The sequence below is a fragment of the Pogoniulus pusillus genome, chromosome 8, assembly GCF_015220805.1.
Source record: "Pogoniulus pusillus isolate bPogPus1 chromosome 8, bPogPus1.pri, whole genome shotgun sequence".
Classification (NCBI taxonomy): Eukaryota; Metazoa; Chordata; class Aves; order Piciformes; family Lybiidae; genus Pogoniulus; species Pogoniulus pusillus.
The window spans coordinates 22,359,064-22,379,107 of NC_087271.1; the positions used below are offsets into that span (position 1 = coordinate 22,359,064).

At 42.6% G+C, this 20,044-nt stretch overlaps 1 protein-coding gene across 11 annotated transcripts in view; it reads left to right on the top strand.

Annotated features, from left to right (window-relative positions):
* The window catches only part of BEND5 (BEN domain containing 5), a 1,203,882-nt gene that overhangs the window by 1,051,099 nt on the left and 132,739 nt on the right, over nt 1-20,044 (top strand). For all 11 annotated transcript variants that reach the window (XR_010303081.1, XM_064147552.1, XM_064147553.1 and 8 more), the window contains exon 10: nt 11,060-11,212. Coding sequence is in view for 10 of the 11 variants with exons in the window: in XM_064147552.1 (XP_064003622.1) it covers nt 11,060-11,212 (153 nt within the window). In the remaining variant the exon portion in view is untranslated. The remainder of the gene's footprint in view (nt 1-11,059; nt 11,213-20,044) is intronic.

The window sequence follows — 20,044 nt, forward strand, 5'->3', positions numbered from 1 at the left end:
AACATTTCACTTGAGTAACTTTTCAGAACCAGTCCAGAGACAAACTGAATTATCCAATCCCTTAGACATTTCTGTTTTGTAACCCAATTTTCTTGGTTTAATTATCAGAATAAGAAAAAGTTTTTTTCCCCCTCTTTCTCTCTGCCTGTCCCCATCTTTCCCATTTCTCTTTCCCCTGTTTTCTTGCTTCCTTCCGTCACTCTTTCCCATTTTCTTCCCCCTTTTCTGAGTAATCGTCCTCTCTTCTTTAAGAAAGTTGCTGACTCTTTGCCACAGATCTCCCTCTTCTCTGAAAAGCCCTCTCTCTGTAGAGCAAATGCTGTTCAGTAGCAGACAAGTGAGGAAAGCAGGATTTACAGAGCTCGTTCTGCAAAGCACCTAGTGGTGGTGTACAAGTGAGGCATGGCGTAGGCAGAGCCATCAGCAAAGTTTAGGGTGACTTAATGTCCCAAGACAGAGTTCAATCCCAATAACTAATGATTCCAACATCTGAAGACTTCAAAGCTTGTAAAGCACACAAAGCCTATGTTGCTGCCTCTGTGTGCACATTTCCTCCTAACTGAGGGAGAGCAAAAGGGTAAGTCAGAACAATGACTGTCCTTGTTCAGAGTCCCTCTTCTAGTTTTGCCTTAGGGTCAGACCAGAGTCCAGAAGTGTATTTTTCCTGCTTCCTATTCATTTAGGGTAAAAATTATGCAAGGATTGTCCCTGCAGCTGACCCAAAAGTCTTGTCTTAACTTGATCTGGGTCTTAGCATTGTCTCTGTGCCCTCTCTCTAATTTAATATGCATTTGAACAGAAGTGGCTTCTTGATGGAGCCTTTCACCTCCAGGTCACCCTTTCAAATCCAATTCAGGCCTGTCGTGGCCAAATGTTACTACCATCTGACGGCTCCTCTGTGTCCTGTGTGAATTGTTGGCTTCATTCCAGTAGCTGGTGGACAGGTGCCTGGATTGCAAAAACCTGCCAGAGCTGACACTAACTGGATGTCTCTGCAGAGAGGTCAAAGAGTGAATCAGCCTGGCAGATGAATTAATACTTAACTTGTACACACTGTGATGCTTTATATCTTCAAAGCGCTTTACAAACATCAGCTAATCCTCAGGAGGTGCTGTTATCTGCACTGGCAGGTGAGAAAAGTAAGCAGATAAAGAACAAGAATCAGAATATGCATATTGCTGACCTCCTACTCTAAGGCCAAAACCATGACTTTGGATGAATTCAGGGCTGCTGCATTCAGTCAGGCACACCAGAGGTGGGTTTGTGCGCATTGAAGGGGGTCCCAGGTTCTTCTACAGATAAAAGCATCCCTTACTTTCTTTAAAACGCACGAAAGCAGTGTTGATGGGCATGTCATCATTTTGCTGTACCAATCCATGCATCCAACAGAAGTCTCTTAGAATCATAGAATCAACCAGGTTGGAAGAGACCTCCAACATCATCCAGTCCAACCTACCACCCAGCCCTATCCAGTCAACTAGACCATGGCACTAAGTGCCTCATCCAGTCTTTTCTTGAACACCTCCAGGGACGGTGACTCCACCACCTCCCTGGGCAGCCCATTCCAATGGCAAATCACTCTCTCTTCCAAGAACTTCCTCCTAACATCCAGCCTATACTTCCCCTGGCACAACTTGAGACTGTGTCCCCTCATTCTGTTGGTGGTTGCCTGGGAGAAGAGACCAACCCCCACATGGCCACAACCTCCCTTCAGGTAGTTGTAGACAGAAATGAGGTCCCCCCTGAGCCTCCTCTTCTCCAGGCTAAACACCCCCAGCTCCCTCAGCCTCTTCTCATAGGGTTCGTGTTCCAGGCCCTTCACCAGCCTTGTTATCCGTCTCTGGACACGTTTCAGCACCTCAACATCTCTCTTGAATTGAGGGGCCCAGAACTAGACACAGTATTCTTCTTTTCTTTCTCTTTGAGTCACGAAATAGTCATGTTGCATGATACCTATCATTCAGAGTTATCACTATTTAAGTTGAGGACTTGTGTAAACAGATGAAAATTCACTTCTGAATGCTTGACTGGGTTGCAGTGGTTCATTCTGAAAGGCAACAGCTCTTGGAACATCTTCGAAATAATCTGAGAAAACACATACACTGTTCTTAAGAATTGATAGAAGGCCATGTGGAATTAGTGGTACATCAGCGTGTGAAAGTTGCTTCTGCAGGGACACTTGAAAGATGTTAGATTGTGTAAAGATGTCTGCAGGAGTAAGGGAAAATTGGCTTTTGTCTGTCAGATCAGCAAGAATAAGAGTGAGTCTAAACTGGCATTTTCCTTTCTCTAGAAACAGGATGATGAAACTTTTTAAGATTTTTAACCTTTAGAAGCTTTTTAACCTTTAGAAGGTTTTTAACAAAAGGAAACCACTTTTCTACTGTTAATTTCCTATGTAAATAATTGCTGCTGTTGCCATGGTGTTTACAAAGGTGAATGGAGGAGGCAGTCCATGAGATGACGAATGGAAGGAGGAAGATATTATCCTTATGGGGTAGTGGCATACTTCTGAAATACTGCTGCTAATAAAGATGTGGCTTGCATTATCTGCAAAACTAGAGATGACATTGTGAGAATTACTTGTCAGAGGTCACAGAGAATTGCAGCAGAAAATGTTCTTGGAAGTATTTGAATTTTGGGGGGATTTGGGGGTGGGGGTGGTGAGGGAGGTCTTTTTGTTTGGTTTTTTTGGTGGTTCTTTGGATTGTTTGATTTTTTTTGTGTGGTTGTGCTGTGGGCTTTGTTTTTTGTTTCTTTTCTTGTTTTTTTTTGCTTGGTTTTGTTTTGGTTTTTTTTGTTTGCATTTCTTTTGGTTTGTTTTTTGCCTTTTGAGGGTTTGTGCTGGCCCTTTCAAATTCTAGGGGGAGAAAATGTAAAAAAAAATTAAAATAATTATTTGAGTACAATTCACCTTGTCAGGCATCCAAATCCAAGTGTTTCAGGGGAATCACAGAATGTCAGGGACTGGAAGGGATATTGAAAGACCACCTAGTTCAACGCTGTGCAGAGCAAGATTACCTATACCAGAAGCTTGATAACATGAATCATGTCCAGAGAGTTTCAATTCTGCCTCATATTTCTTTGAGTCAGGAGATATGTTGATGTGCAATCCTAAAGAGAGATTCAAGGCATTGTGCAGGGTTCCCTAGAGCTGAAATGGCCTGGACTGGTAAAAGTTGAATGTACACAGCTGAATGTTCAGTTTTCCTCTATGTGGCTTAGTTGCACATTGTGCTTGTCCCTTCTGGTGTCACCAAAACAGACATTGCCAAAATAACTAAGCATGGGATATGGTGTCATGGAAGGCCAAAATAGGCCTAAATGTATCCTGCCTTGCCTGGACATGTTTCCCTGTTCTCTCTCTCCTGTTGTTGGAGGAAGCAAGGGTGGGAAAGGAAGACAAAAGCCTGGTACCTTCCAGTCTCCTCGGTGTCTCTTCCAAACTTGTAAACAGGGTACCCGCATGTGTTTATACACTTGCTTGCATTCTGCCCTAAGGGGTAAAAGCAAACCCTGACTTTACCTAACACGTCAGGTTTAGCAAACTGCTATTCTGATTGGCTAATCTGTGGCCAAATGAGCCATTAGTCTCAGGCTACATTGATGAGATGAGCAGGTAAAGACAATGTGCTCTGCCTTCTTGTGTTTCTGCCATAGCTTCTGCCTATCCTGCCATGCTCTGCCTGCTACATAATAACAAGCCCTGATGCTTTGGGTTTGTATACCTGGAAACTACCTTGCCTTGGTTTACCAGGGGATTAAGCATTAAGTGGCTTCATGCAATAGGCTCACTTAGCCAGTGCAACATCGTGCCAAGACCATATCCACAAGACATCCTGTTTGCACCTCTGCAAACCTCTGTGCCAAGTCTGGGGTCAAAGAGGAACCAGGATCAGGCCAGAGATCATCTGCCTCTCTCCCAGCACCCTATTAGAACCTAAGAAGGACTAGAAGCCTCAATGGCAGATAAGACATTGAGAGAACTCCCTGTCTTGAGATTGCAGTCTCAAGAGTCTGGAGATAATATCTTGTGAATAAATATTCAAAAGCCTCTTTGCAAAACTCTGTAAAACTCTAATTGAATCCAAGTCCCTTCTGCCTTAAGCAGAAAGGAGCTTCTTGAGTGCCTTTAGTGGGCAAGTGGTATAAACAACCTCAAGAATCACAGAATGTCAGAGGCTGGAAAGGACCTCAAAAGATCATCTGGTCTAGCCCCCCTTCCAGAGCAAGATCACCTAGAGCAAATCACACTGGAACTCATCGAGATGGCTTTTGAATATCTTCAGAGAGCGAGACTCCACAGCCACCCTGGGCAGCCTGTCCCAGTGCTCTGTCACCCGCACAAGGAAAAAATTCTTCCAGGTTCACATGGAACCTCCTATGCCTCAACTTTCACTCATTGTCCCTTGTCTTGTCAGTGGGTATCACCAAGAAGAAGCTGGCTTCATCCTCCTGGCACTCATCCCTTACATATTTATGAACATTAATGGGATTACCCCTTAGTCTCCTCCTCTCTGAGCTAAGCAGCCCCAGCTCCTTCAGGCTCTCCTCATAAGGAAGATGTTCAACTTCCTTCATCATTTCTGTGGCTCTGTGCTGGACTCTCTCAAGCAGCTCCCTGTCCTTCTTGAGCTGGGAGGCCCAGAACTGGACACATTACTCCAGATGAGGTCTCACCAGGGCAGAGTAGAGGGGAAGGAGACCTTCCCTCAACCTACTAACCACCTTCCTTCTAATACACCCCAGAATGGCATTGACCTTACTTGCCACAAGAGCATACTGCTGGCTCATGGCCATCCTTCCATCCACCAGGACTCTCAAGTCCTTTTCCCCTTTGCTGTTCTCTAGCAGGTCACTCCCTAACTTATACTGATCTGTGGTACTGTACCTCTCTTCCAGTTCAATTAAGTTTAGTGTTGGTTATATTATTGGTAGTTACTGCTTAAGTGTTCTATATCCTGTGCTTTTTTCGCCTGTGTAATGTTTTCCCTGACCATGCAAAGGACCTATTACTAAAACTATTGGTGGGTGGCAAGATTCCTGAATATCAAAATGAATAAACTATGTTAATTTTTTGAAAATAAAATCCCCCCATACCACTGTTACAGGTGTGTGTGTTCAAATGGACATATCTGAGATCTATGCAGAATTTCCTTTTGAGAGAAAATCTACTGGGGCTTCCTTAGTCTTTTCTGAACAAAAGCAGGGGAAACTCCTTCTGCTGTGCCTACTGCTATATGTCCATTTGCTTCAGAACATGGTTTAGCAGTAAGAGTGCAAAGTCTGCCCAGAGACTGTTATGTTCCTTACTGCTAATGTCAACCCGTGGTTTTAGTAGCTCCTGTAAAACATTGCAATAAGTTTATCCTATACCTTGTATGACATATTGGAGTGAAGAAGGCTTTTGGACACTCTCTCTTGCTAAACCAATTGCTTTGCCCAAGAATTAATAAAATCCATATTGAAGTGACAGCTGGTGGACAGAGCTGGCTTCTTCCTGCATCACTTGTCTCTCTAGTGGCTCATGTTCTGGGCTTAGTGCACATTTATCCTTTTATTACAGCATTTATTGATTTTTGTTGTAGCTGTTGTTGCTTATTTATTTATTTATAAAATCTCTGTTTCCTTAAGAATCATAATTGTACTGTGCAAAATCTAACTTGGGTCACATCGGTACCAGCTATTAACATCATTCTTCATTTTTGCTCTTTAATTCATGACCTTCCAAAGGCATTCATATAATGAAATAAAAATTCAGGCAAGTGAGACTCTATTTTCTCAAAACATTACATGGCATCATGAACCATTTTCCAGCTTCTGTGCAACTTTGACTGTTTAATATCTTGACAATGTACACGAACTCTTCTTCTTTATCCATTATTTCTTCCACTTTCCTCCCTCCCTAATTTATACATATATTTCTGAAGCTGCCAGAAACTTTAGACTGGCTCAGGAGAGCAGTGGAAAGTGTCTCACAAAAGCAGGAATTCAAATGAGCTTTAGAGCAGAAATTCATTTGGTTCTTTGTTTATTCTGTTTTATTGTGGTAAGTGGCAAGAAGAGGCAAAGACCATTCTTTTCAAAGGAGAGAATGTTAACTCTTGTTTTCTAGGAAGTGGAGTTCAATTATTGTCTCTGTCAGCTTAGTGAGTGATTTCTGTTTTGATACACAGAGAAAAGAAAGACCAACTTTGCCTTTGTTTTCTCCAATTCTATGAGCTGGGTCATCCAGGTAATTATAGCTTTACTTAAGAAAAGGACTTTGAGACAGAAAATCTCTGCTGCTGCTTGTAAGCACAAAGAAAAGACACTTGTGGGGATTAAATTGCATGATGATTTTTTTTAAGGCATCTGAATCATTTTACATCCCACCTCTAAAGTGGAAAATGTTAAGTTTAATATCATATTGTAGGATGGAACTTGTAAGTCTCTCAGAAGGCAGCTATGGCATCCAGAGATGTTTGAGCCTGGATGTTCATTATTGTCTGCTTAAAGGCTAAAGCAAATGTGACTATGAAACTTTAAGCCATCTCAACATTTATTCCCATTCTTTCTTGTAGATGCTACTTCATTAGAAGCTATAATGGGGACGGGTTCTGCTGTGTAGGTAATGACAGATACTCCTGTAGCATCACAGCAAAAAGGACTGATTTATGTTTTCAGAGCATTTTTATGTGCTTGCATAACTGCACACATACATTTCTTAACTTCATTCTCCCATTAAAATACTCCCTGCCCCAAAGAGAAACAATTTCAGGTTATCTCTCTGCTGATTTTTCTAGAATTCCTATCAGCAGATGACATTATACATTTAATAAAATGTTAATTCTGTGATCCTGCCTAAATTGCAGGAGATCAGTAATTATGTCAAAATCTTCCAGAGAACCTCAACTGAAATATGAAACCTTATTCCCTAGCTTAAATTTTTAGTGTGTCAGTGGATGAAACAGTGCCTACACATAAAGTATCTACGAATATGTATGACACTAGAGAGGAGAAAAAACATTATTGTTTGGGAACATATCTTTTTCTTCTGGGAAAGTTGTCTGCAAACAAATTGTCTGCTACCTGGGGCAAACTTTGAGTTTAATGTCCCATAGACTAGGTTATTATCGTCCATTTCAATGCCACAGTCTGTTTGTGGCTGCAAATAAAGAGAATTTTTCATTAGAAACTCCAGTGCTATATATATTAACAATATACTAAACTATTTTGTTCTGTGGTGGAGAATATTCAAGGTGTTTCTCTTGGATAAAACAATGAAAGTGACGAGAAGAAATGTGAAACACTGAATGACTGTTCACATACAGCAACCTGGGAGTAGTACATCTAATTGGCAATTACTCTAGCAAAGTATAACAACTTACTGAAAAAGATGGACAGTTGCAAATTTGAAGTATATTTAGTGGGCAGGAATATGTGAAATGTAAGGAACAAAGATGGGGGGGGAGGGAGGGAACCCAGTTGAATAGTTATTGTGGGATGACTCTAGGAAATTCCTGTTGAAATATGTTGCAGTAATTGCCTGGATAAATGTTTTCAAACACTGGGTAATGAGCTATCTGTTGAGTGTCATGGTTTCCAAATAAATAATGTGAAAGGGCACTGCTCTCTCACAAATCACCATTGTAACTATTTGAAAGTGGGTTTGATGATCAAGAAAGATCTTCAGAGAAATTTCAGCACCCCAAGAGATTCTCTGAAATTCTCTGTAGCACTTTTATCAGCAATTTGTTTTAGCAAGAATCCTAGGGGAATTTAGAAAATACTCTTTAGAGATAATGTGTTAGACTAGACAAATTGATCAGTTGAATACTCAGCTAAGGCTGAGGTCATCTGTGTTCTGCAGGTGACTTTCTTGCTGGATAGACTCTGAAAAGTTATTTTAGTAATATCACAGAATTAACCAGGTTGGAAAAGATCTTCAAGATCATCAAGTCCAGCCTATCACTTAATCCTTCTAATTAACTAAACTGTGGCACTAAGTGTCTCATCCAGCCTCCTCTTAAACACCTCCAGGGATGGTGGCTCCACCACCTCCCCAGATAGCCCATTCCAATGCCAATCACTCCTTCCCTGAAAAACTTCCTAACATCCAGCCTAAACCTGCCCTTGTGTAGCTTGAGATTGTGTCCTCTTGTTCTGTCACTGGGTGCCAGGGAGATGAGATCAACCCCACCTGGCTACAGCCTCCTTTCAGGTAGTTGTAGAGAGCAATGAGGTCAGCTCTGAGCCTCTTCTCCAGGCTGAACACCCCCAGCTCTCTCAGCCTCTCCTTGCAAGGCTGTGCTTCAGTCCCCTCACCAGCCTTGGTGCCCTTCTCTGGACACATTCAACATCTTTCTTAAATGGAGCAGCCCATATCTGGGCACAGTACTCAAGGTGTGGCCTAACCACTGCTGAATACAGGGTCAGAATGACTTCCCTGGGCCTGTGATGCCACTGTGTCCCTGCTTGCTGACATCCTCTTTTGGAACCAGTTTTGTAAGTGTCGATGAATAAGTATGGTATGACACAGCACAGGCCATGCAGCTTGTGCCAACCCCTTTATTTGTTACTTGCACAAATGATGCTTGCTAGGCTATTCTTATGTCTCTCTCTGTGCTTTTCAATTACTTTATTACACAGTATCATCAGGGTTGGAAGAGACCTCACAGATCATCAAGTCCAACCCTTTACCACAGAGCTCAAGGCTAGACCACGGCACCAAGTGCCACGTCCAACCTTGCCTTGAACAGCCCCAGGGACGGCGACTCCACCACCTCCCTGGGCAGCCCATTCCAGTGTCCAGTGTTGCTAAATACTTTGCTGTACAATATTCTGTCTAGTTGGTCTTAAAAATGTATCACCTAGGTCACTAACTTCTACGTGAAGGACATTCATGCTCTACAAATACCCAGTTTAACTAGATTATCTCCTCGCTTCATCATCAAATTGCTGTTCAGAGACACTACAGCATGTTCTGTTTCATGGTGATATGCCAGTGTGCATCTGATGTCATCAAATTCTCTTTCTGATGGGGAAATTATCTTATGAAAAATAATATTACTCAATCTTGGGTATAATTTCTGTATGTTTGGAGAGGCAGAAAATCCTGTGTGGTATTTCATGCTGTCAATGCTAATCTTTTTCCTCAGTGCTATATCTCTGAATAGCAGATGTGTGCTTTACTGCAGTGTCGGTCCTCTATAGCACAGCACAATGTTTTGGCAGGAGCAAACAATTTATTGTATTAGAGTCAAATACAATCAAATGTTCTTTTTCTTATGAAGCTTGGTCAGATATTGGTATTGCAATAGCTTACATTTTAACATATGAGAGGCTTAATAAGATACAGTATTACTCTCTTAAGGCTATTTAATTAAGCTAAACAGCCACTATGCATCGTGCATTGCTTTTCTGCCAAGGGAAAGTAAATCTGCCTCATGTTACTTTCACATACCAAATGATGTTCACTCCCCAGGAGAGACTCTCTAGAAGAGCTGACACTGCTGTCACGTGAACTACATAACAGAAACTGTATGTGTTTTACATTGGACTATCTTGTAGCTTGGTATCCTCCAACAAGCTTTGTGTTCAGACAAAATATGTGGCTGCAGAAGTACGTTGTATTTTAGTAGTCAGGGTCCCTGTTTCTCTCAGAGAGATAGAGGACTAAGCATCGTAATCGTAAGCATCTTAACCCTCTCCTGCTGACAGAGCTCGTCTCCATGCCCTTGTTGGGGTGGTGAGAGCTGAACCCTCTCTTCATCAGAAAAGTTCTTTCTGGGCCTCTATTGGACAGGTGACAGGAATTTGTTTGACATTTTCTAGACACAAAGCAGCATTTGTAAAGGATCATAAGATCCAACAGTTTGAGAAAACTTTGATAATTCAGTGGCAAGTGGTCTGGTAGAACTATTTGGTACTAGATGTTTCCTTCTCACTGCTGTCAATGTCACTGTACATCGTGATCAAGGTGAACATTCACTCTCTGCCACAGCTGGGAGGGGAAGTAGTATCACTTATATATGATGTAAGGAAAAAGATATCTCTGGACAGGAGACTTGAGCAGCATTTTCCTACAGAGCCTTGTAATATTGAATTGCCAGTCCAGGAAGGGTATGTGGAGAGCAGGCACTTCTGTGTTAGGGAGTCATGGTGGTTTATTTTGAAGCTAAAGTTGAAGCAGAGTCATGTGGGAAGCTAAAAGAGGAAAGGTATTCAAGACACATGCATTTAGAATCATAAAACCAGTCAGGGTTGGAAGGGACCATAAGGATCATCTAGTTCCAACCCCCTCTGCCATGTGCAGGGACACCTCATCTAGCCTGGCCTTAAACACCTCCAGGGATGGGGCTTCTACCACCGACCTGGGCAACCCCTTCCAGGCTCTCACCACCCTGATACTGAAAAAACTTCTTTCTAGCACCCAGTCTGAATCTATCCATTTCTAGCTTTGTTCCATTCCCCCCAGTCCTATCACCACCTGACAGCCTAAGAAGTCCCTCCCCAGCTTTCTTGTAGGCCCCATTATTGAATTATTGCTACAAAGCAGACTAAGACAAAAACACTTCTGTTATTTCTCCTCATAAACCAAAATATACTGCACAGGAGTTACTGAGGTCTTTTTTACATTATTTAAGCTGTGTTTCCTGGCTGAAGGGTACCTCTGCATACTGTGATGCAGAACTGTGCAGAGATAGCAAAGCTATGCCTGAGCAATCATGCTCTAGAACTGCAAGGTGTGTTTTTTGTTATCAATGACACTATGCCCTGAGTCAAAGTAAAGGATAATGATTTGGCTCTATTTCGCACACTGTCTTGTCCTTGTAATTGTTCCAGCCTTCTCAGAACAAGTAAAGCAATATCTCTCTTGCTTCTGTGTTGCACATCTTGTGCACCCACAAAGAGACACAAATGCTTGGATACATCAAAGCACTGTCTTTATCATGGCTGTTAGGCACCATGGTTGGATTCAAGCATGGCAGTACTCAATTTATGGGAGGTTTCACCTACATAACGCAGCTATGATTTATCTCATGCTGAATGTGTCGTTGTTGTTTTCTCTCAACAGAAGATTAACCTGGAGTTCTATATTGACATCCATGCCCACTCCACCATGATGAATGGCTTCATGTATGGGAACATCTTTGAAGATGAGGAAAAGTTTCAGCGACAGGCTGTTTTCCCCAAGCTACTCTGTCAGAATGCCGAAGACTTTTCTTATGTAAGCAATGGTCTTAATTATTTTTTCCTATTTTTTTCTTTTTAATGGTAAATATCTGGCTTAATTGGATTGTGTGGATTTTATTTTAACATGAATAGAAGGCTACTTAACATTTTTGTCATTGCCATTTGCCATCTTCCCTCTTCTACTTACCTTATCCGAAAGTGGTGAGTTCTATCTTATGTATTTTCATTACACATATGAGCAAAAGCAGATTCTCCATCTTCTACCTTAAAACCTTTGGTTCTGAGTGTCTAGAACTCTTAGCTTTTCCTCAGAAGATCTTTTGTCTTTTGATCAGCTAGATTAACTTTGCTATTTCCTTCTTTATGTTATATTGGGATTTTTTTCCCTTGGACATTTTAAATGATGCTATAACAAATTAAAAGTGAAAATGAGGAACCTGAAAGAAAAGGTTAGGCAATTCTCTGCTGAAAGTTGTAACATAAGCAAGGTATGAATTCAAAATTCTTTGCTGTTACTATGAAAGACCATTCTGCAAGAAAATCTCTGGTTGCTCAGTATACCTCTTGTAATGTGAGCAGAAGTACATGTGTATCTCTGGATATTGGAAAGAAATGGTAAACTCCTGTAAATGAGTTGGAAAGGGGCATATATTTGTAGAGCAAGTTGCATAGCACAGAATCATAGAATGGTCTGGGACAGAAGGGATCTCTAGAGTTCATCTAGCCCAGCACCCCTGCAGTCAGCAGGGACATCCTCACTAGCCCAGGTCACCCAGGGCTCCATCAAGCCTCACCGTGAATGTCTCCAGGGAAGGGGCCTCAGTCACCTGCCTGAGCAACCTGTTCCAGTGCTCCACCACCCTCATAGTAAAGAACTTGTTCCCAATGTCCAATCTGAATCTGCTCTTCTCAAGCTTTGAACCCATTGCCCCTAATCCTGTCACTGCAGGCCTTTTGTAAACAGCTTCTCTCCATCCTTCCTGTAAGCCCCCTTCAGGTACTGGCAGGCTGCTACTAGGTCCCCTAGAGCCTCCTCCTCTTCAGACTTAACACTTGCAGCTCCCTCAGCCTGTCCTCATAGCAGAGGTGCTCCAACCTGCTGATCATTTTCATGGCCCTCCTCTGGACCTGCTCCATGAGGTCCATGTCCTTCCTGTGAGGAAGACCAGATCCTTAGCATATATCAGTTGCAATAGCTCTGCAGAAATCAGTATATTTGAGTCTGGTCCAGTGTGATGCATCTTTGCATGCCCATGAATGACATCCTGTCCCCTTCTATTGCCTTTTCTGTGCATCACTTTTCCTTGAGAGTTGTGTGAGTAGAATGCACAACACCCAAACCTGCCAGCAACTGCTTGTTTGCTTTTCCTGGCCCGATTTACACACCTGTGGAGGTGCCAGCTAAGCTACTTCTATACAGCTGTTTCTTGCTGTGTTTCAATCTGCACACTCCAGGTTTGCTTAAGTTGCCAGTCTTTCAATTAAGAGATGCTTGGTGTCCCATTTTACTTTGACTGGGATAACAATTCTTCAGAAACACATCTTAGCCAAGGCAGTGGGAACTTCCAGCCATGAGCTATGAGGAGGGAAGGCAGTAGATGACATTTAGAAGCTATATAATGGGAACAGACTCAACTAAAAATTACTTTGGAATACTGCACCAAGCAGAGAAGAGCATAAGAGCTGAATGTTTGGAACCTGATTTTATGTCCGTAATGTTCTTAACCCTCTTTGTTACCCACCATATGTTTTCCTAGTCTCTGCTGTCTCCTTTTTACTTATGTCTTCCTCCTGGTACTGAGAAAGAGGAAACAAGTTTCTCAAAGATGAGGAGAGCTGGGACATGGTGTCTTCCTCCTCTGCAGTGCCATCTCAGCTAGTTTGTGGCTGCGGTGGTGGGTGGAAGATGACAGGGACCCTGCAGTATTCCTGTCTTTAGCCCTAGAGAAACAAAATCTAAAAACAGATATAAAAGCAGACAAGTTTGCACAGTATAAGAAGCTGTAATTGGAATGAAAAGGACACTTTCATCATGGTAAGAATGCTAGCCTAAACTTTTCTCATGAAGATGCAGTAGCAGATTATTTTTGTCCTGTGTTTGTGCATGTTGCATTGTAGAGCTCAACTGAGAAGTGAATATAGAAATGGAGTTGTGCCACAGTTTTCTTGACAGATCCATTCCCATGAATGGAAGGAGGAATTCAAACCTCCTTATTTGTGTTTTTGTATTCTATAGTAGTTGGTTTTAGGCAAGAGCAGGAAAAAGTTTGGATCATTCCCTGACTTTTCTATGGCTAGGAAGGAGATATCCTTACCTCTGTCTTTTCTATTACCAGGAAGAAGGCCTCTAAGTAGACCAAACATTTCCCTTTTCTTGGGATCAGCAGTAGCAGCTGTCTGGGTAATGCCTGCGGGGATGTGTGGCTGCTGTGTTGCTTCCTCTCTTGCCTCATAGTATTGCTTAACCATTGTCAGCATTGTTTAACCGTAGTCTGTATGTTCTGTGGGTTCAGGGGACCGTTGCAGTGTGAAGCTTGCCGTGGTCAGCTGCTGCAAGGTAGAAAACTGTCCAGAGTGCAGGAGACCAAATCCATACTAAATGAGGAGGGACAGCAGCTGCATCTGTTCCTAGCAGTCTGGAGCAGAGCCTGGGCAAAAGGCAGTCAAGTTCAAGGAACAGTCTGTTCTTGTCCACGAAGACCTCAGTGATTGAGTTTCTTATCTGCAACTGGTTGTTTCAAAAACACATTATAGATAAGGGGGCATTCACAGATCATAGCAATGAAAACCTGCAATTGATAGAGTTTAGAAATTTTGTGCTCAAGTGTGGGATTTCTCTCTGTTACTGTGGGAGATTAAGTGTTCCTCTTAGCACAAGCCTCAGTGGACAAAGGGAAAATCTTTGAGAAAATGATGCAGGAAATAGAAGCCAATAGCTAAATAAACAGTGCAGTCTCTCCCCTTTGACTCTCAATCTCCTTTCTGTAGAAGCTGGCAATTGGATATATGTGTTGGCTTCCAGTGCACCACAGTTTGACCTGGGTGCTGCTAGCACACAGTACATTGGGTTTTAAACTGACATACTACTGGTCTCTTGAGCCTGGAAGCTTTTCCCTGTCATCCATCCAGGCTATTCTTTGGGCTGCTGAGGGAATGGAAACATTGGAAAAGGAGGCTGCCACAAAGTGCCTGACATGTGAAGTGAGAGGTGTGAATATTATAGTTGTGTTCAAGTGGGAAAGTCTTTGCTCTCTTGTTTTCAGTTCCAGTCATGTGGGTTATGTGACTGGTTAGAAATATTAGAGGTGAAGTTTGCTGCTTGAAAGAGAGGAAAAAATCCACAGCTTCCTGCACTTAAAAGGCAAGGTGGGGGTAGGGGAGGTGGAAGTGTTGAAGGTTAAAAATAGTGTATGTAAATATGCCCTGTTGACTGCTCGTAGGAAAGGGGAAGTGCATGGTTAACATTACCAGGCTGGTGCTGGAGAGTGTGGGAATGGACTACTGTTGTTACTAATTAATTTTCCAAAGCTTCAGGAGGTCTCATTTACATTGTATGCTGCTGCAGCCATTTGTTGGGATTATAATACTTCAACAGCAGCACTTCAAGTGAAAACTGGCGGCTGCATCAAGTGTTGTCCATAATTGACTAGCTCCATGTCTTCACACAGCACAGAGACAATGTTCCATTATGTTATCCATTGACAGTATCATTGAAAAGATTACTCTCCTTAAAGCATCTGTCAACCTTGATTGATTTACAAGGGACAAAGAACTGAAAAGGTTTGAAGTGCGGGTACAATTTTTGCCACCGTTTAGCATACATAATGGTTCTCCTTTGATGTCAAAAGCTCATCTTCTATTAATAATGCAGAGGGCTTTTGAATGCAGGCCACTTGTATGGAGTTCCACACTAATGACCTACTTGCTGTGAAATGGGATTCACTTTGGAGAAGCAGTCATTTGTCTGGGTTTTACATGTTAGGAATGAATCCCGACTCAAAGGGATTTCTTTCAGTGCTCTGCATGATTGCAGCTGAGCCTGGCACGGGTTAGGGAAAGCAGGCAAATCCTAGCCTGCTCCTCCAGCCCAAAGCCTGGCAGAAATCACACAGCCAGATGCAAAGGAGCATGAACAACAAGCCTAAGATGATGCGATCAAATGCCTTGTGCCATTTTGTCTGGCAACCTTCTATTAATATACTTTAGAGTGCATTTCATGCCTGGGCTGCTTTCTTCACCTGTCATTTCCAATAGGTCTTTTTATTTAAATGACAGCATCCAAGGGAGATTGGTAATTAGAGTAGGGGATGGATAGGGGATTTGTGCCTGTGTGCCTGTTGTAGGACCAAAGGCAGGTGCCCCAATGGTTCGATACCCTGTCTGCTGAGCAAAATACTTAACCTCACAGTACTCTGGAAGGCTGACTGTGGTTTGCAGATGAAAGTTGTGAAAGGGACCAGAAATTCTTCATTTGCACATGACTTCAGAAACAGAGACCTGCATCTGATGTAGCTAACAGCATCTGAAGGGGAGAGTAAAAGAAAAGCTTAGGAAGTTTTGCTCCCAACTAAATGCACAAGACATTCTTGGGCAGCTGGCTGGGGTAAAAGGACAGACTCTGTACAGAAAGTATTATATATGTCCAAGGTTTAAAAAGGATATTTTTAAACATTGGGAGTAAATATAATCTGTGTGAAAGCTCTAGCAGTGAGAGCTGACAAGCTCATTTGAAAGGCTGACTCACTGGGTTTTAGGGGCAGCTGTTGCCACCATGTTTGAGCGTGTTACACATCAGCCATGGCTAGGAGCCGTTGCAGTATTTGGAAGGATGTTCTTCATTTGACCTTTCATGTTCTGGAGAGTGGATTAGTCACAACCACCAGACACAAGCACTTGAGCATTTGAAGAACCTGCTAGTCTTAGGGGTGGCTAATTCTGACCTTCATGACAGTATGAAAGGAGACCATCTGTTCTCTTTGGTTCATTTAAAACAAACAACTGCAGGCATTCTTGGGTGGCTTTATCACTTTGTAAAGATTGATTTTCTTTGCAGTTACAGGCAAAAGACTGGCCAGAGGTACTCAGCTTGATCTTGCTGGTATTTTTCTACAGACTCTGAACTGATAGTATGTGGTATACCTTTGAGTTCTCATTTCATTTTCTTGTGTCCAACCTCCCAGTAGAGCACTTTCCCTAGAAATACTGTTTGTCATGCTTTTTATGCCATGGTTAGAAAAAGACCCTGATAAAAACTTGGGATGGAGTTATGTTGGGCACTGGGGTCCACAACCCCAAGAGCTTCCAGTCATGCTGTGAGAGTAAGTGGAAAGTGACTTACCCGAGGAGATTGCAGAATAAACCCCAAACTTCCAAAGTGCCAGTCTGATTTCTTTTTCAGCAGTTCCCTAGGTTTTATACCACAATATGCATTCAACAGTGAGGTCTCTGAACAACACAGTGTAAACCCCAGTGCCATAACACTGTGACCTAAACCATATATTTTGAGAATATTATTGTTTCAGCTATATGAGAAAATTCAGATATGGAAGGATTTGCTCTAGTGCTTTTCTTCTGGGATTTTTTTTGGTTGGTTGGTTTGTGCTTTTTGGCCTGAATATTTAAAATTAAGCAACTGAGAAAGATATTTTATTCTAGCTATATTGTTGATTGTTTTCCTTTTATCTATCTGTCTGTTACCATTCCCACAGCACCTCCCTTAAGCTTTCTTAAGGAGGATGTTTTGCTCCTATCTACCCGTGGCACTCTTGATGGGCTGTTACCACTTATCCTGTCAGGATCCCTGTTACCGACCTCAGTGTGTTTCCAGCCATGTCTGCAGGAAGCACTGGCACAAGTGGCTGGGACGGTAATAGCAGCTCAAAGACGCTGAATGAGCAAATCCCAATAATTTGTTCCAAACTAAAGAAGAACCAGTCCATGTTACAAGTGACTGGGCAGGGAAGGGACAGCAGCTAGCAAGCTGCTGTGATCTAGAATTCATCCCCAAGAGAAATCCATGCTCACTTGCATCACCATCTCTTATGTGCTTCTCTGCTGTTCTGGCAGCAAAGACCCTTGTCACAGAAAGGAGAAAGCTGTTGCATTCAGGCAGGTTTTGTTAAGATCATGCAAGCTTAACAGATCTACTCAGAAATCTCTTAAAACCTGAGAACAACAAATGATCCTACCTTCTCTTTTGTTATCTTATGCCACGGCATTTGCAGGAAGACAAATACAGCTATTATGTGCTTTAGCACTCCTGTGGGATGCATTTCTGCTCACTGCTTCTTGGACATGTTGCTCCATAAGTTCATTTATTTATTTATTTTTCCCAGAGGCTAGGGAGAGAGAAAACCTGTTTATGTTGGCAGAGGGAATGGAGAGTAAAGCCTGTGCTTCTGAGCATTATAGGTTTTGGTCTCGCAAGAACTCTGCCCTTTGGAGAGTCGCAGCTAAATGAAACTGCTCCATTACATCTCGCTGAACCAGTCAACCACTCCTTTTATACAGAGGCTTGAATTAATTTGTATTGCAAAGGAAAAGGAGGAGCGGGGGGAAAGTGTTTGAGTAAATGGATTTTCTTTCAGTATCTTCTTGTTGTGAATACAAGTGTTGACAGTCCCTTCTCCATCCCCACACAGGTAGAAGTTTTGGATATCCACAGGAAAATAAACCCCAAGTTTTCATAGCAATTCTATGGTGTGTTTTCAAAGACCATCATTACTCTTACTTAATGTCAACAAGCTGGGAGCAGCTGACAGGCTCCCAGAGTAGCACAAATGGAAAGAGCTCCTTTACATTCAAACACAAGCTACCACTCTTGCAGAGCACTACAAATTTCTCTCAGCTGGGACAAGCTGTGCTGTGAAGGAGGGGTAGTAAGCTGGTTAAAAACTGAACACCCATCTCTCTCCCAGGATCTCCTTTCTGGCTATGACCTTTTTAACTATGTGGTATTTTGACATACATAGAATACACATCTCGTTCAAGGAACTATTCTGAATCAGTGAGAGGGCCCAGAAGGAGTCTGAGCAATGGACTGTACTGGGTTGCTCTGGTAGCAGTGTACAGCATACTGGACCTCTGCAATCTTTGATTTAGACCTCCAAGTGAGCAGAACACCTCTTTGACACAGAGTAAAAACCACTTTTTTTCTGCAGACTATTCGAAGCAACCACGTGCATGATGGTTCTATTTCCCTTTCTGTTTCTCATTGTCCTAAATTTCTGCCATTTGTATAAATTATTACGAAAGCACTCCCAGGAGACCACACACATACTCATAAAACTATTGTACAGAGAAGAATTGCAGCCTATCGCTAGAGGCTGTTTTATTGCATATTTTGAGGAAACGTCTCGTTTTCTCCTGACAAATAGGGAAACTGAGAACTCCAGAGACACAAGTTATTTTCTAAATGATGTGATTATTCTGGTGAGCTTAGACCAGGAAATGCCAGCTTTGGTGTCTTTGGGGACGGATGTGTTCTGAGAAGCAGAGGCTGTTAAGAAGCAGATCTTTTCTTCGTTATCACCCTGAAGCATTTGCAGATCCCCGCTTGTGTATATCACTGCTAACTGCTTGGGCTGGCTCTTTAAAGGGTGAGAAGTTCCAGGCTAAATCTCAGTTTATGGGTTATGGGTTTGTGCATATCACAGAAACACCCAGGTTGGAAAAGACCTTCAGGATTACTAAATCCAACCTATTATCCTACTCTGCAAGATTCACCTTAAACCATAGCCCTAAGCACCACACCCAAACCACCTTTAAACACATCCAGGGTGGGTGTCTCCACCACCTCCCTGGGCAGCTCATTCCAGTCTCTGACCACTGTTTCCATGAAAACCTTTTTCCTAGTATCTAATCTAAACCTCTCCAGCCTCAGCTTGAAGCCATTCCCTCTCGTTCTGTCTCCAGTTACCTGTGAGAAAAGACCAGCAGCAGCCTCTCTACGATGTCCCTTCAGGTAGTTGCAGACAGCAATGAGGTCTCCCTCAGCCTCCCCTTTTTCTAACTAACCATCCCCAGCTCCCTTGGTTGCTCCTCCTAAGATTTATTCTCCAAGCCCTTCCCCTGAAGAGGGAGCTTTGTTGCTCTCCTCTGGACCCGCTCCATATGTTAATGGTTGAGTAGGTGACACTGTCATGTGTGGCTAAGTGCACTTCTGATTACTGGGAAAAGAAGACTCTCTGCAGAAGGAGATGGGCTGACCTGAAGGACATATGTCTGAGGAGAAAATACAGAGTGTATGTGTCACACGTAAAATATGTATGCCTGGCTTGTCAGAATCTAGTGTAAGAGGAGCTCCAACCAAGGTTTGCTTAGAGGCTTGGGTGTTCTCTTGCTGTTTCTCAGTAGATTATGACAGGCTGCTCAGCTCTGTAGGGGAGCCCTTGAATGACTTTCTCAAGGTCTCTAGTAAGGTCACCACCACTCTGCTTTGTTTGGTTGCGAGTGTTAGGATGCTCTCTCAGAAGAACTGCTGTTTTGATTTGTGTTCCACCTGAATTAGCTACTACGTTAAAACGGATGAACTCAATAAGCATCTTCAGGGCTGTGGTGCTTGGGAAGGTGGAAGCTGTGAGTGAAGCCGATTCAGTGCCCGGGAAGATGAATTCTGGGATATGTGAAATACAGGACAAATGTCCTCACCAGTGTAACTCTGGATGCAGAGACAGACATCAGGCTTCACAGACCTCCATCAGTCCTAAAACTGTATAAGAGCACTGTGGAGAGCAGAGCACAGATATTAATGAGAAGTGAAAAGTACATCTATTGCAGTTCTTGCAGGTGAACAGCTGAAACCTTGAAGCATGAAACCCTGTTGCTTCTCTAACTACAGTTACCCAAAAACTAGCTCAATTGGTAG